The 18,081-nt window shown below is 37.8% G+C and overlaps 1 protein-coding gene across 1 annotated transcript in view; it reads left to right on the forward strand.

Moving 5' to 3' along the window:
• Window positions 1-18,081, forward strand: part of LOC126281311 (tyrosine-protein kinase CSK) — a 199,032-nt gene that overhangs the window by 137,684 nt on the left and 43,267 nt on the right. Inside the window, exons 4-6 of the mRNA XM_049980152.1 lie at window positions 6,581-6,715; window positions 14,359-14,495; window positions 15,276-15,437. Of these exons, the coding sequence (XP_049836109.1) occupies window positions 6,581-6,715; window positions 14,359-14,495; window positions 15,276-15,437 (434 nt within the window). The remainder of the gene's footprint in view (window positions 1-6,580; window positions 6,716-14,358; window positions 14,496-15,275; window positions 15,438-18,081) is intronic.

The raw sequence follows: 18,081 nt of genomic DNA on the forward strand, positions 1-18,081 counted from the left end.
TTCAGAGCAGTGCCATGTCCTTTGCATAACACATTACTGAATTTGCTCCTACATGGTGAGGTAAATCATTAATTCCAATGATGAACAGAAGAAGATCTAGAACACTTGTTTGTCTGAACTCTCTTCAGTGAGGAGTATATGTTTTTACTGAGACAAACTGTCTACTGATGTATAGATATGACTTGATAATGGCTAAATATAGGTTACATATGTCATAAAATTCCAATTTTGCAAGCAGGATGTTATATGTTACACAGTCAAAGGTTTTGCTGAGATCACAAAATATAATTTTCAAATGCAATTAACACCAGGTTAAAACCTTCAGTCACAGCAGTAGTGGTATTTTTTCCACGTTTCAATCCATCTGTCTGCTGGAGAGGAGATTATGCATTTCAGAATAATTATTTAGCTGGTTGTACATTAGAGAGTAAAAAATTTTTGAGAAAACTGAGGCAGTAGAAATTGGCCAGTAGGCTTGGGGTAGACACTTATCTCCATTTGTAAAAACTGATATCACTTTAGCAGTTTGGCATGCTTCAGGGAAAACTCCAGCTTAAAAAAACATATTAAAAATGAAACAAATAGGTTGATAGAGAAGATACATTATTTATTCCATTACATAATTTAAGGACCAATAACAGTCCGCACTTTACCTACAGCTTTAGTTCAATATTGACAAAGCTTTTATAAATGTGACAGTAGAAGGCATACCTCCTGTGTGACACTGCGCCAAGGTGATGTAATGCAAACATGCCGTTATGCTTCATTTTGTTTTTCAGGTTACTCACTGAGGTTAGGATGTAATCATTTACTTCATCTGGATCCAGCACTGCATATTGTGTGTGGATTTGGAAATTTTCTTGGTTGATAACATCCCAAGCTGCTTTGCATTTGTGGGAACAGCTTCTATGTAATGTTCACAAGGATGTTTTTGGCTGAGGACATTTTGTCATTCATTAAGAGTGAAAGGTTCAGATTCCTGATGCAGCATGCAGCTTCTGTCTGTTGTGAAGGTTTAGTATTAATTTTTTAAAAGAAAATTTTTGTAAATTCTCATCACCAGTTTTGTGAAGGCCTCGTCACTACCGCTGTGGAGGCCAAGTTGCCACTGTTGTCATGATAAGCCGAGTTTGTGAGTTTGTGAAACGGCTTCTAGTGCAGTACTCCGCTAAGACAATTTCTCTCTGCCACTATTATAAAACTATGCCCCAGGATCAGGTAACAGGATAGGAGAAAGAAGGTTCTAAAACACTTAGTAACAAAGTCACATAAATGAGTTAAAGGTTTACTTACCTTTGTGACTCGTCGAACAAGGAAGTCTGCAACACTGCACATAATATAACACAAAAACACCCTCAGTGGCTAAGTGCATATAATCATAGGTGAACTTCTTAGTACATAGCAAATGCAGTTTGACAGCTGTCTGTTCACTTCTAAGGGTTCACTAAAAGACGTTCCCCATCTAAGTCAGTCCTGGACGATGATCTACAACTAAGTGGACGAGAGCTGCTCTTCTATCTTCCGGATAGGCTTCTGTCTGTTGTGGTCTAGTCATTGGCGGATTGTACTCAGCCAGAAATTGGCCAAGGTGAAGTTGATATCTTCATCATCAACGCTGCCCATGGTGCTGGTGAACTCGTGTAAGTGGCAAGCCTATGGCACTGGCACCAGCTCGAACCTTTGCATCCGTGATGCTTTTGCTCTGGCTGTGTCTTGTTCGGACGATACAGGGAAAATTGGATTCATTATATTTTGATTGTCATAAAAGAGAGATAGACATTTAAGAGAGTATATTGTGCAAACCACTGTGAGGTGCTTGGCAGAGGGTACATCCCATTGTACCAGTTATTAGGGTTAGTGTTATTCTATTAGGATTTAGGATTATTCTAATCTTATCCTCGCAAGCCCTATATGAGTGATGCATAGGGGTTGTACTATATGCCTAGAGTAATCATTTAAAGCCATTTCTTGAAACTTATTTAATAGACTTTCTGGGGATAGTTTGTCTATCTTCAAGACTCTGCCAATTCAGTTTCTTCAGTATCTAAGAGACACTCTCCCACAGGTGAAACAAACCTATGACCATTTGTGCTGTTCTTCTCTGTATATGTTCAATATCCACTGTTATTCCTGTTTGGTCAAGTCCAATACACTTGAGCAATATTCTAGAATGGATTGCATAAGTGATTGTTGAGCAGTCTCCTTTGTAGACTGACAACACTTCTCCAGTATTCTACCAACAAACCAAAGTCTACCAGCTGCTTCACCCACGACTGAACCTATGAGATCATTCCATTTCATATACACCCAGGTATTTGTATGAGTTGGCCAATTCCAACAGTGACTCATTGATATTTTATTCGTAGGCGACTATGTTTTTTTCGTTTTTGTGTAGTGCAAAATTTTACATTTGTGAACCTTTAGAGCAAGTTGCCAATCTTTGCGCCATGTTAAAATCTTATCAAGATCTGACTGAATACGTATGCAGCTGCTCTCGGGTAGTACTTTATTGTAGATTTGTAGATAACTGCATCACCTGCATAAAGCATGATTTTATCATTAATATTGTCTGCAAAATCATTAACATACATCATGAACAGCAAGGTCCCAACACACTTCCCTGGGTCACACTCGAAGTTGCTTTTACATCTGATGATGACTCTCCATTCTAGGTAATATGCTGTGTTCTCCCTACCAAAAATGTCCTCACTCCAGTCACAGATTTCACTTGATATCCTAAATGGTCATATTTTTGACAGTAATTGTAGTTGTGGGGCACTGAATCAAATGTTTTCTGAAAATCAAAAAACACTGCATATACCTGGTTGCCCTGAGCCAAAGCTTTCACTATGTCATGTGAGGAAAGTGCGATTTGGGTTTCACGTGATCAACGTTTTAGAAATCCATGCTGATTGGCATTGAGGTGGTCATTCTGTCCATGATACATTATGTCTGAGCTCAGAATATGTTCTAGCATTCTACATCAAATCGAAAATAAGGATATTGGATGGTAGTTTTGTGGATCACTTCTGCTACCCTTCTTGTAGACGGGTGTGACCTGCGGGTTTTTCCCAGAATAGGGCATGGTTTTTTGCTAGAGAGATCTAAGATAGATTATAGTTAGAAGAGGTGCTAGCTGATCCGCAAATTCAGTATAGAATGTGACAGGGATTCAGTCGGGGCCTGGAGCTTCTCTTCAGTTTTAGAGATTTTCAGCTTTTTCTCAGTACCTCTGGCACTAACGCTTATTTCATTCGTCTTTTCAGTGGTACGAGGATTAAATTGGGGCAGTTCCCCTGGGATTTCCTTTGCTATTTTCAGTTTCAAATTCGTCTCTCACTCACTAGGGACTGGACACTAACTTCACTTCGGTGCCACTAACAGTTTTTACATATGACCAGAATTTCTTTGGGTTCTGCGAAAGATCACTTGAAACTATTCCGCTACGATAGTCATTGAAGGTGTTGTAGTTGGCAGAAGAGCCAACACTGTGTAACTAAAGGAGGCCGAAATGCACGCGTTTTAGCTCACGCAGGCTGGCATGAGGTCTGAACCTGACAAGGGAATTAGAATTGAGAAAAACAGACGTAGCTGGTGGTATACTTAACTTTAATCCATTAATGGCGAATGTCGCTCTTGACGGTACATGATTTACAATATGAATAGAAACTGATCATGGCGCCTTGCTAAGTCATAGCAAATAAAGTAGCTGAAGGCTATGCTAACTATCGTCTCTGCAAATGAGAGCGTAGAAGTCAGTGAACCATCGCTAGCAAAGTCGGCTGTACAACTGGATGAGTGCTAGGAAGTCTCTCTAGACCTGCCGTGTGGCGGCGTTCGGTCTGCAATCACTGATAATGGCAACAAGTGGGTCTGATGTATACTACCGGACTGCGGCCGATTTAAAAGCTACCACCTACCAAGTGTGGTGTCTGGTGGTGACACCACAGAAGGCATCATCCATTGCTCTCCTGGCAGTGAAACACATTTCATTCAGCATCTCACGATATATATCCTACACTTTCATTTTACAGCTGTTGTGCAGTAATCTTTGTTTCTTTAGAAGTTTCTGTACCGTGACTGTATACTATGGAGGTTCTCTCCCATTATGAACTATTCTATTGAGTACATATCTATTCATTGCATGGTCAACTATTCTTTTAAACTTGAGCCAGAGTTCCTCTACATGCTCCTGACTCATGCTGAGATATGACACAACTGATTTTTTAAATTTTTTTATCTACTTTATTGAACATACATATCTTTCTGCTTGTGTTAGTTGTTCTTTGTATTTTGGTAATCATTGTTACCACAACTGTGTCATGGCCACTGACTTAAAAGTAGCTACAAAGATGGGTTTGAAAGAACGTAAGTAATTATACAGCAACTACAACAACAGACACCATTGACACACAAATTAAGATTTTGAAACCTTAGACCTTGTCGATATAAATTAATATGTAGCTACAGGTATTTCTCAAATTCTTGGTATCTTATTATATTACTAACCAGGAAAAATAAAATTGTTAACAGTAGGATGTGTGCTAAAATATTACTGTTGTGCAAACTGAATTTATTGTTTACAACTGAATTCTCCAGTCTAGTCTCAACAACGACATCAACAGTTGTACATAAATGATCATATATTTTATACATAATAATTATCAAAATATGGGAACAAGCTCTCATCAAAAGACACAGCTCACCTAAAACAAAATAACGTGTGAGCAGTCTGAAAAAAACTGTCAGGAGATAATGAATGTGACAGGTCTGTTCCATTTTGTTGTTAAAAGTATTTGGTTTATGAAAGATGGAGAAGTCAAATGAAAAGGATCAGTATTCCATCTGATTCTGTTTTGCCTAAATGTTTTCATTATAATTTGATTTTAATATTAATAGTGCTAAAAAGGAGAAATAATAAGAATAACATTAGAAGCCATATTGTCTTAAACACAGAATACAGATTTATTACCAGTATTTTGCATCCAATAGGGTTCTACATCAGTAAAAAATGGAACTATAGTTATTAGGACTAGGATTTGAATCCTACTCTTACTCGTTCTGAAATTTTTTCACCCATGACGTGCCCACTAATCTAGATTTTTGCATCCCATGAAACGCCACTTTCATGACACTGTGTGAGTACTTTACTATGTAGTTAGTACTAGCTGTCTCAGCTATAAAAACACTGAATCAGCTGTGTTTATTATAAACCCTGTCCCCCACCCTTTCCTTAGTGTTATTCAAGGGGTTTTAGATACAGCACTATAATGGTAAAATTTGCAGTTTTGATACCAGTATGGGGTGTTTCCTTGGGAACGAAAGGGAATTCAACATTGTGCTAGAAGTCTTGGCCCACATATATTTCTATATATTTCCCTATGTTTTAGAAAATGCTTCAACAACAGTCCTTCCACTGGACTTGCCTGTACAAGAGGCCTTAAATAGCATTAAGAAACGTAAAACATTGCATTTAAAAATGGCATTTGTTTAGTAGCTCAGTAAAAAAAGTGTTAAGAGTATTAAACATTCAATGACATACTATCACATGATGAAAACCTTTGCACAGTATGTTCCTCAACGCTTTCAGTGTATTGTTAACTGTGATCACATCAAACATCGCACCCTATGTATAGGCAGAGAGGACAAAATGTTGAATGTATTCACTTTCTGTCTGTCTATGTAGTGGGCACTGTAATGTTTCTGAAAGTTCATGGGTTTGTTTCCAGGTGTTCTATCAAGTTGTTGTTTCCATTAAATGGAAACAACTCGATGGAACACCTGGAAGAACACCATTAACTAGTCACACTGAGATAGCCCTAGGATCACATTTCTATCAGCTTGTTTCACAATCTGTGAAAATGGTGGTGGTGGAAGTCATTGAAGCTTAGTATCATTTATCGGAATTGCTGCAATTTAGTCACCCCTTTATTTCATAAAACCAGTACAGCTCACATTGAAAAATATTGCAGGTATTAGAGTGTAAGAATAAAAATATTCACTTCTCCTGCTAATCTGAAAAACAGGAAGAAATACAGAAACGAAGAACGCAGAGATTGTTTTTGTTGTTCAGCATGGACCATGAAAGAAATAATTTTAAAATAATTAATTGATCATTATATAATATGAATATTTGTTAGTTTTTCATGAAAATGGTACTGAAAAAGTTTAGAATTATCCATTGGAGCACAGTTTATTGTGTTCATGTTAGGGGTTTGTCATCCTGTGAATAACATACATTTATTATAGTATTTTGCAAGGCTTCACCAGCATTTGGAGGGGTAACAAATGATGAAAACCTTAAATATACTGCTATTCTGTCTATGCGAAAATAGTTGAACAACATTAGATGCTTTCTAAAACAAATTATGATTCAGTTTTGATTCAGTTTATCAGTTGACAGCCACTGTCATTGTGGATAAAAATGTAATGCCTGTTTATAGCTTTTGCTTCATTTTACTCATATTTTGGGTGTTTAGTGCTCTTGTATATTTTGTTGTTGTTTTTTCACTACAGTGCATGCCACTTCAGTAACTTACAATAGAACAAAACAACTGATGAGTTAGGGTGGTTGTTCCAGCATTATGAGCAAGATGCTGATGGGCTGTGCACACAACTTACAAAAAGTCTGCCAAAGAAAGGAAAGCAAGAATTCTGTGTGGATCCCAATGCTTTTGTAGCTGCTGGCTGGGTGATTCCTAATCATGACCTGGAGGTAAGAGTGTGTTTTGTAATTCATAGTATATCTATTCAGAACAGTGAAACAAGTTTAAGGAGTGGAACTCTTTTTCAGAATAACACTTCGTTTTTTATACTCTTTCACACAAGGATTAAGAGTTTAAATAAATAGTGTAATTTATTTTTTGTTGAAATACTCCTTGAGTGATTGCATAGGTAAGTTGCCCTGTTATTGTGTTAGCCAAGGTTGATACAAAGTGCATCAAAAACTGTAAACGCTTTTGAAAGTTGTCGTAAAAAAAATATTTTCATAGCTTCTGGTAAAACTAAATTTTCCAAGTTGTGGATACAGGTAATGTTCATATTTTGACTTTAATCATTATTGCATTTTGGAGTATGAATCGAGAGAGATTCCTTACTTTACAACAAAATGTCTCACTGGATTTCTGCTTGCATCACTGAAATCTCTTCGCAAAGTGGGTCCAGATTATGTAGTGTATGTGGTGGTACATGTTCTCTTTCACTGTCTCTTGTTATACAAAACTGAGTGGTTTCAGGTCTGGTGAACTTGATTGATCCCATATGTACTATCTACTAGCCTTTTACCTATTGATCTAGATACACTTGTACATCCCTATGTTATTGGGATGAGGTCCATCTTGTTGCTAATTACTTTTCATTGCATGAATAGAAGAGAGAATATAATCAGCTAGCATTATCGTGAAGTTTTCTGCTGTTGCAGTACAGTCAAGTGGAAAGGCCCAGCGAGTCCCCTAGGAGTCAAACTGCACCTCATAATCACACCAGGCATTTTCACAGACTTTCCAACAGCACTGTCAAGATTGTCTTGCACCCAGTGTGCACCATTACCCAATTGATAGTGCCATTAAGTTTGCATTGTGCTGTCTGTAGATCCTGGTTCATATTCACCATTCTCTGAACCCATCCACAAAATTCTACACTGTGATTTTTGTTGTTATCATTTAGCTGGTGCATCAGCCTGTTTCTCTGCAGAATGTGTTGCACCACACTAGCAGTTAGACCAATCTCACGTGAACCTTGCCTTGAAAATGTTTGTGATGAATGCTGTAACAGTTCCTGCATCACATTTGAGGAATTATCATTGGAACCATTTGAGGTCACTGTGATGACACGTCACACACTGTTCCATTGACCTTGAATTTGTATGATAACTGTGTAGTTGTTAACCTTGTAGGTGAATGAATCCCATATTCATGTCTCTGCTGTCTCTGAACTGCAGCAATATTCTCAAACTCTCAGTACCACTTATAACAACAGGCTTCTGCAGTTCATTGCTCAAATGTATGTCCACTATGTTGACATTAGTCTCCTGCCACCAACTGGATTTCTCAGCTAGATTGACATGTCTACTGCCATCTGTGAAAGAAACATATAACTACTTTTCTCCAGAAATGTAACTGCGTAGGAAGGAAAATAAATTATCCATGACACATCAAATTCTGTGTACATTTTTTGTTGACACTGTTTTTGAGGTTCAAGAAACGAGTATGTATCCATACTGTTATAAAATGCATCATCACTGCCACTGAATGTCCAATAAATTGAGACAAATCTGCTGGCCAATTCTTGCCTCCAGGAGGTAAAATATTTAGCACTGCCAGTAGACATATACACGGTGAGTCACCTAACATTACCACTGGCTATGTTTTGTAAACCACATCAAACAATGACGTATTGATTCCACAGACCGAACGTGAGTAGAGGGGCTAGTGTAATTGGTTAATACAAACCATAAAAAATTGCACGGAAGTATGTTTTTTAACACAAACCTACAGTTTTTTAAATGGAACCCCGTTAGTTTTATTAGCACATCTGAACATATAAACAAATACATAATCAGTGCCATTTGTTGCATTGTAAAATGTTAATTACATCCGGAGATATTGTAACCTAAATTTGATGTTTGAGTACCACTCCTCCGCTGTTCGATCGTGTGTATCAGAAAGCACCAAATTACGTAGGGATCCAAAGGGAACGGTGATGGACCTTAGGTACAGAAGAGACTGGAACAGCACATTACGTCCACATGCCAACACCTTTTTATTAGTCTTTTTCACTGAAGCACATGCACATAACCATGAGGGGTGAGGTACATGTACACACGTGGTTTCTGTTTTCAATGACGGAGTGGAATAGTGTGTCCCGACATGTCAGGCCAATAGATGTTCAATGTGGTGGCCATCATTTGCTGCACACAATTGCAATCTCTGGCGTAATGAATGTCGTACACGCCGCAGTACATCTGGTGTAATGTCACTGCAGGCTGCCACAATACATTGTTTCATATCCTCTGGGATTGTAGGCACATCACGGTACACATTCTCCTTTAGCATACTCCACAGGTACGTACCAGAGGTGTAAGATCAGGAGAATGGGCTGGCCAATTTATGGGTCCTCCACGTCCTATGAAACGCCCGTCGAACATCCTGTCAAGAGTCAGCCTAGTTTTAATTGCGGAATGTGCAGGTGCACCATCATGCTGATACCACATATGTCGACGCGTTTCCAGTGGGACATTTTCGAGCAATGTTGGCAGATCATTCTGTAGAAACGTGATGTATGTTGCAGCTGTTTGGGCCCGTGCAATGAAGTGAGGACCAATGAGATGGTCGCCAATGATTCCGCACCATACATTTACAGTCCAAGGTCGCTCTACCTGTCTGAGCCAGCGAGAATTGTCCACGGACCAGTAATGCATGTTCCGTAGATTCACTGCCCCGTGGTTTGTGAAACCCGCTTCATCGGTAAACAGGTAGAACTGCAACGCATTCTCTGTTAATGCCCATTCACAGAATTGTACTTCATGATTAAAGTCATCACCATGTAATTGCTGATGTAGTGACACGTGAAACGGGTGAAAGCGGTGACGATGCAGTATGCACATGACACAACTTTAACTCAGTCCACCGGCTCTCGCAATGTCCCGTGTACTCATGTGTGGGTTCATGGCAACAGCAGCTAACACACCAACTGCACCCACTTCTCCTGTGATGGGCCTGTTACGGACCCATTTGCATGCTACGACCATACCTGTTGCATACAGTTGGCAGTAGAATTTTTTGCAATGTGCGGCACGCTGGATGCTCTCTGTCTGGGTACGGTTCTGCATACACCCTGCAGGCTTCAGCTGCATTTCGTCGACACTCGCCATAGATAAGTATCATCTCTGCCTTTTCAGATTTCAAATACACCATGGTCACAGTTCCTACAACACTACACTATCACAGACATCTGGTAACACGGTGTACTACAGTTGGTCTGCGTGCGGAGACGAATGCAGAATAACAATAGCAGCAAGCACTACATGCGGACACTGCGACAGCTAGACCAAACCACAACAGTGCACTACAGCCACACTTGTAAACACGGTTGTCATCGTAAACATGTCCCTGCAGACGCTGCTCGCTGACCGTGGCCCATGTTTGTTACAACATGCAACTGAACGTCGGAGGTTTCAAGCGTCAACTTTGGGTTACAATATCTCCAGATGTAATCAACATTTTACAATGCAACAAACGGCACTGATTACGTATTTGTTCATATGTTCAGATGTGCTAACAAAACTAACGTGGTTCCATTTAAAAAAATGTAGGTTTGTGTTAAAAAACATACTTCCATGCATTTTTGTATGCTTTGTATTAAACAGTTACACTAGCCCCTCTCCTCACGTTCGGTCTGTGGAATCGGTTCTTCAGTATTTGATGTGGTTTACAAAATATATCCAGCGGTAACGTTAGGTGACTCACCCTGTATAAGTTAATAATGAAAAGCTACATATCTTTTGGAACTAACAGTTGTCTCCTTAGATTTTTTTAGATTATATTAGTTTTTCATTCCATAGATCCGTGCTGAGGAGATCCTCGTGGATGTGGAACATGTCAATATTTTTAAGCTGAAATGACAATACTAATAGTATGAGTATATACAATACATCATTTGTTTCTATTAAAAAATTCATCAATGGATTAGGAGGAGTTGGCCACTAGTAAGTCTTTCAGGCTCCTTTTAAACTGATCTTTATTTGTAACTAAATTTTTATGTTTGCTGGCAAATTATTGAAGGGGAGTGTTCCTGAGTAGTGGACCACTTTTTGAACTAAAGTAAGTGCTTTTAAGTCCTTGTGCAGATCATTTTTGTTCCTGGTATTGTATGTATGAACTGAGCTGTTTGTTGGTAAAAGAGGTATATTATTTAGGACAACTTTCATTAAGGAGTAAATATACTGAGAGTAGTTAGTATACCCAGGTCTTTGAAGAGGTTTCTACAGGACGTCCATGAATTCACTCCACGAATAATACATATTACACACTTTTGGACTCTGAAAACTTTTGTTTGACTTGAAGAGTTACTCCAAAATATTATACCATATGACATTATGGAATGAAAGTAGGCAAAGTATGCAAGCTTTTTCATTTTTATGTCGCCTATGTCTGCTAACACTCACTCGAATTGCAAATACAGGATTTGTTAAGGAATTTCTGCAGTTCTGTGGTGTGCTGCTCCCAAATGAATTTATTATGAAGTTGTACTCCCAGGAATTTAAGACTGTCAACCTCTTCTATCTGCTCTTCTTCATACTTTATGCATAGGCTGGGTGGGAACCTCTTACAGGTTCTGAAAAGCCTATAGTGAGTCTTTTCCAAGTTTAATGTCAGTGAGTTGTCTTTAAACCATTTATTAATATCCATGAAAATATCATTAGCAGATCTTTCTAGAACTACACTCGACATACTATTTATTGCAATACTTCTATCATCTGCAAACATGCAGTGAAAATACAGGGAGAGATTGGAGTATGAGGGATCCATCTGTAGTGATGATGAAGGTAAGAACAAACTGCTGGTTCTGAAATCTGAGTAGTATGTAACTTTTACATACGTGTATTTGCCTCCTGAAGGTAAATGCAGACCAGCAAATCTATCTCATAACTGATTTTCTTGATTGAATTTTCCTTTGTAAATTATTTTTTTAATTGTCTCATTACAGATGCTTTATGCATAAGTTTTAAGCTTTACATCATGGGATGATGAATTTCTGAAATGCATGAACAGTTCAAAAAATTATAAACAACTGCTAGGAAAATAAACCTTAAATATTAGCTGTTTGATGTCACCACCTGAAAGATGTAACCTCCTACCCATAAAATTTTAAAGGTCAGTGGCAAGTAAAGTCATGGTTGGAAAGAATCACCATGAAAATAGGATGGATAGGTTTAGGAAGTCAGTGAAATGACTGTTTCATGAAGTTGTCAGCAAAAATTGGTCACCAGTGTTTGCTGCAAACTACATAACATACTGTCTATTAAAAATAATGTAAAATAAAGAAAATGTATGACAGAAGAGTCCACATTGAATGTTCCTTTGTTGAGGTATCTAAAATTTAAGATATTTCTTAAGATTTTCATTCAGTTCAATGTAATGAGTGACTTGGTAGGTCATAACTTTGACCTGTAGTCAGTCCTGCAACTTTTATCTGTTGCTTATCACTGCTTTCACCTCTGACAATATTTGTTGTTGTGAAAAAGCCAAACTGCACTGTGACTCAGAATCCACAATACATTATAGGCCCCCTACAACTGGCTGGGTGATTTAGTTCAAAGGTCGGCAAACCACCTCCACCAGGAACATGCCTACTAATGCATTGTGGCGTTCGAAACAATCTTTGGGTTGATGACTGCTTTACTTGTTATTCAAAGTGATGACTCCTATAACTGAAAAGCAAAGGTTTATGTAGAAGTGCTGAAACGAATAACTATGTTGCTCCAAACCATGGATGGAGAGAGAAACCTGTAACAATATTAGGCAGTAACAATGAACTGAGAACTATGTAACATGTTCACCCTCCAGGTACACATTTTCCAGTGCCTATTATCATTTTTAAAATGTACACTATTGACCTTTTTCACCTTGTACGAGGGTTGGAACTTTAATAGGGGCAACTATTTATTTACAGCTCATACAAAATAGGTACGTGTTTCAAAGTTTTACTGACCTTCAAAGTAGTCACCAGCATTGTGTATAAGCCATTGCCAGCAATGTGGAAGTCATAGGATACTCTTAGCATTGCCAGTCGTGTTGACAGTTTGAGCGGTGCAGTCTGTTGCCTGATGAATTTGTAGAAATTCTGAAGTGAATACCATGAAGTGTTTCTTTCAGTTTAGAAATCTAGTTGAACTTACGAGGGCTTAAGTCAGGGGAGTGCAGTAGGTGGTATAGCACTTAGCAGCCCCATTAGTCACACAAATCAATAACAGCTTGCACCGTACATGCTTGAGCACTGTCCTGCAAAATGGTGGTCAGGCTTTGCAGAAAGTGTCATCACTTCTGTTTCTACACTGTTCATTTTTGGAACACAACCTATGACCAGCTTAGAGACAGAATTAATGACACTTTCTGCAGGACCTGACCATCATTTTGCAGAACTTCATAATATCTTTCCTATCTTTTTTTGTTTTTCTCAGTCCTGTTCTCACTTTCTGTTCCTCCTCGATCGATTTGATCATTTATTTCTGTCTTTGGCTGTTCTTTAGTTTTTACCTTCTCTAATCTTAATGCCATAGATCCCCATCTACAACCTGTTGTGGGAGTATGATAGTCATAAGAGGAACGTGTAGACGCCAGCCTCTACAGCAGTTTCCTAAAGTCAAAAATTTAAGTGCCACCTCTGGGTGTGCAAACAATGATTGCCTCAGGGGACTATGTATATTCTTGCTATGTACAGTTTTGGTTTCCGAGCTTTTGTTTCATCCATGCCAACAATCCTCCAGACAAAAAGAATAACACATAATCCTCAAGGTGAGCTGCATATTGATGGTGTTTGGGTCTTTCTGTGGTGAGACAGTCAGTAGGAAGCAAATTTTTGGGCAACTTTTAACAGCTCTTTGTGGAGTGAGAATGAAGCTCACTGAGACAGAATTGTTCCCAGCATTTACAGTTGGCTCTATAAGATAGTATTTGAACTCAATCAAAACTTCTGGAAACCATTTTTCATGAGGTGAAAAGGCCTCAGCAACATGTTTCACTTGACGCTACATTGGTTGTTTCAGTGACTGGTTTCTGTTTCTGGTTATTTTAACATGTTTCTGTCATAATTGATGGCAATTTAGGAGATATTTGGACACTGTATTCAAAAGCCTATGCTGCTACCTGTTTGGACCCTATGTGGCTCTGTATTCCGTGAGGAACAATCAGACTGGGATTAAATTCAGCCTCAGTTTTGTAAGGATGACATTCTGACTGACTCATGTGTGGACTATAATTTCGTAATGAATATTTTCTCGTACTATAAATTTTCAATGAGAGAAATTAACGAGGTCTGCTTTTAACATGCATTGCTGAAAGCAATGATCATACTCTTGACAACAATAAAACATAGTAGCATGATGTTATAACCGTGACCATGGAAACAAGGACTAAAAGCCAGAAAAATTACCACAAAGTTTTCGTATCTTTCTTTATAATGATGGGTGAATGTGAAATGAGGAAAGAGAACATTAGGAGGTTTGAGTAGAAGGAGAGAACAGAGGATTCCTCATTCAGCCTTTCATGTGTCGATATTTATTATTGAATACACAATTGTTTCCTTTTGAATTTTTAAAATAGCTTTATGGTTTATTTTTATTTTACTTTTTGTTTTTAGCTGAAAGAACCCATTGGGAAGGGGGAATTTGGTGATGTCATGCTGGGTCTCTTGCGGGGTGAGCGAGTTGCTGTGAAAATGCTAAAGGACTCGAGTGAGGCAGCACAGAAAGTTCTTGCTGAAGCATCACTCATGACGTAAGTCTCTAGTCACTAAGAATATCTTCAGAAATGCTACTACCCAAATTTATGTTGTATTTTCTCTGAGTAGATTGTGATAACTTAAACTGACAAATTTTTCAGTTTCTGTCAGTGTAATGGATACAGATTCCACCAGTACAAATATCATAAGAATATAGCTTTTGCTCAGTCAGACTGTGTATGACCATGTGCACAGTGTTCATAATTTACAGGACAAGCACACAGATTTAATTTTACACTTACTATTTTACATGGTGCATTTTGTATTTCGTGCACAAGTATTTCACTGCTTTGCCCTAATACTGAGGTTAGTCTCTTAACTTTCAAACAACAATATGTGGTCACCTTGGCTGTTGAAACATACAACAAACATTGTGGATGTTTTTACAGTGACTAGAGGACCACTATTTTACAAGTTTTGTATAATGTGAGTGTTTCAAGCAGATGTTGGCTGCTGTTATTGTCATTACAGATTAGTTAAATGCAAACTTACATCTTATAATAAATGTATATTGAGGAAGTTAGACAAGAAGTTATATACACAATTGCATTTGTAGAAGTCACGACCTAGAAAGAATACCACGTATATTAAAATGCTATGATTCTCTGTATCACTCCTTCATTTAGACACTGTTATATCTAAAATATAAATGTGAAAGTGTTACTATTTTCATATTGCTGTTTTTTTTTCTTTTTCTTTTTTTTTTCTTTCAGTAGTTTCCTGAATTTACAGCCTACGATTTTAAATAATTTCCTTACTCATTTGTTTTCTTTAAGGTCTTTGCGTCACGAAAATCTTGTTCAACTCCTTGGTCTTGTATTCAGCAACAAGCTCATTTATCTAGTGACTGAATACATGAGCAAAGGTTCTTTAGTTGACTACCTCCGCTCTCGAGGAAGGTTACATGTGACTCGACGAGACCAAATTAATTTTGCCCAGTAAGTGTTTATAGTATTGTACAGAAATTTATGTGATTCACACCATGTGTTAGTAATTTTTGTGATCACAGATGTTTGTAATTCATGTTGTATGTTACAAATTTATCATTTAACAACTAATTTTGGATATTAATATAACACTATAGCATTATAATATATTTATATATCACTATCTTTATAAAACCCCAGTAACTTTGTACTGCAGTTGAATTTAATTACCAATGTCACGAAGAAAACTGCATATTTTTCAGTTTTGTGGCTGCTGTGTTATATATCAGTTGGTAATAACCAATTGGTAATAGCAAAAATTGCGTATTTTATTTGATCCATCATATTTATTTGGCTGGCCCACACACTCGTAGATGCTGCTTTATAGATTCTGCCTTACGTTGAAAGCTGATATGTTTGTGCAGAATAAGTCAGACATACATTAGTCTAGACAAGTAATCATTCAAGTGGTGGAGTACATCTATGATGCACATTGAGATTTTTTTTTGGAAATATATAGAAATTCATACAGATAACTTATTTTTCTATATAGTTTCCTGAATGGGAAACACATTTTTCTCAGTGGATAGACAGTTTCTTGATCTCCTTTTTGTAAAATGATTGTGGCTGTGACAGCAGACAGTTGCACATGAACACTTTGACAGTTCCAGTGTCATCAAATCTTTGTCCTCTGATTGCTTTCTTTAGTGGTTCAAACAAATGAAAATCACAGGGAGATAGTCTGGACAGTAGGGATGATGTTCTAGTGTAATCTAAAACAATTCCTGAATTTGTGGTTGAGTTTAGGCAGCTGTGTGGGGTTGAGCACTGTCATCAAACATGATAACAGCCCAGTTTGGAAATGTGTGCCTTTTCTGACAATATGCATGTTTCGTTTGGTCCAAATTTTCCAGTAGTATGCTGAGTTCACAATGTGATGCTTTTAGAGAAATTCACGAGAAGAACTCCTTTAAAGTAAAAAAGACTAATGCAAGACCTTCACTCGTGAAGAGATGGCTTTTGGCTGTAATGAGTGCAAATTAGTCCTTTTTATGCCATTCCGTGGTTTTTTTCCCCTTCTTTCTTTCTTTCAATTCTGGGGTGTAATGGTGCACACTCATTTCATTGCAGGTCACAGTGTGGTGCAAAAAATGTTGCTCTTTAGTTTGGTAGAGTTTTAGTAGCCATTTCTGCAGGCTTGAGACGATGAAATTTGTACTGTGCAGTGAGAAGATGAGGCGCTCACATTGTGGACACTTTCAAAATCCAAGTTTGTCAGTAATGATTGCCTGAACATTACTATAGCTCATGATAATCTCTGTAGCAATTTCAGCAACTGTTATTCGGTTATGCGAACATCCTCCTCAGTCATGCTGGTCCTCAGGTGATGTCAGTGAGCTGCATTCTCAGCTGTTTGTCATCCTAGTAAAAACGTTTGTGACATGCATACAGTTGAATCTTTCTCAGGCAGTTGTTAACAAACTGTGCCGCAAGTCTTTTCAAAATTTCGGACGGTTTTACGCCACATTGTGATTCTGACTAAAGAAATGGTATGACAATGTTGTAGCTGTGGAAATCAATCACTAGAAATGAAAGCAACAGTAAGCAGAGATTGTGCCTTTCTCCATTTACAAAAAGGCATGTAAAACAAAAATTGTGGTTTATATTTGATTCACCCCTGTAATGTGTGTAATTGGACTCCAAATAAACTATGAAGAATCTATTAATAAATTTGTACATGTTAACTGTTAAAGAGTTCCCAACAAATTTGTCCTTTCTCTAGGGAAGCAGTAATGCAAAAATTATATAAAGCGCAGACTGCTCATTGAAACTTAGAGTAAAGAATTCCAAAAATCTCAATATCTTTAACAGTTTGTGGCCATGTTGGGGATACATCAGGAATTGCAGGAGGTGGCATGTAGCCTCCAGGAGCAGTCTGTGAGTCTTTTTGATGCTCTGTAAGCTAATTTTCAGAAAAATTTTCCTCTTACATGATAGTGGCAAGGGGTACCAATACCATTGTATGAACATTAGGTCTTGCAATAAATTACAGAATACTTTCTCTCATAAATACCTTGAACAACTAATTTAATCATCTACAAAAAAGTATTTCAGATATCTTGACAGGAAGTAGAACTGATTTTGTAGGAACAGCCTTGGTGAGCACAAAATTGTCACTTAGTAACAGTGGCTACAATTGGTATGAGGTGGCATGTGAAGGATTTAAACTTGTCCTGCTTATTCGTATGAATATTGCTATAATGTATTAAAGATAGCAGACTTACAATATATTTTACTTACCAGATGGTTTTCATTGATACTGCGACCAGTCACCATAAACTGCTTCTTTAAAACACTTTTGTTCTGCCATGGGATAGCTTTCTAGCTGTAGCAGGCTGATCCTCATATGATAAGTTTTCAGAGTCACTTTTATTTATACTAGGTGCATTTAGTCACCAGGATCATGACAAAGTTATGCGATTTTGAAGTTGTAAGTATAACATTTTAAAAATGATCCATTACATACCAACCCAGAAAAGAAAGCACTTAGGTGCACTTGTTTAACAACTTGTGCACAAACAAAGTGCTGTATTTACAACTTCTGGAACTGCATAACTTTGCCATGATCATAGCAGCTAGTTGCACCTGTCTAAAA

This window comes from Schistocerca gregaria, chromosome 7 (assembly GCF_023897955.1).
Source record: "Schistocerca gregaria isolate iqSchGreg1 chromosome 7, iqSchGreg1.2, whole genome shotgun sequence".
Taxonomy (NCBI): Eukaryota; Metazoa; Arthropoda; class Insecta; order Orthoptera; family Acrididae; genus Schistocerca; species Schistocerca gregaria.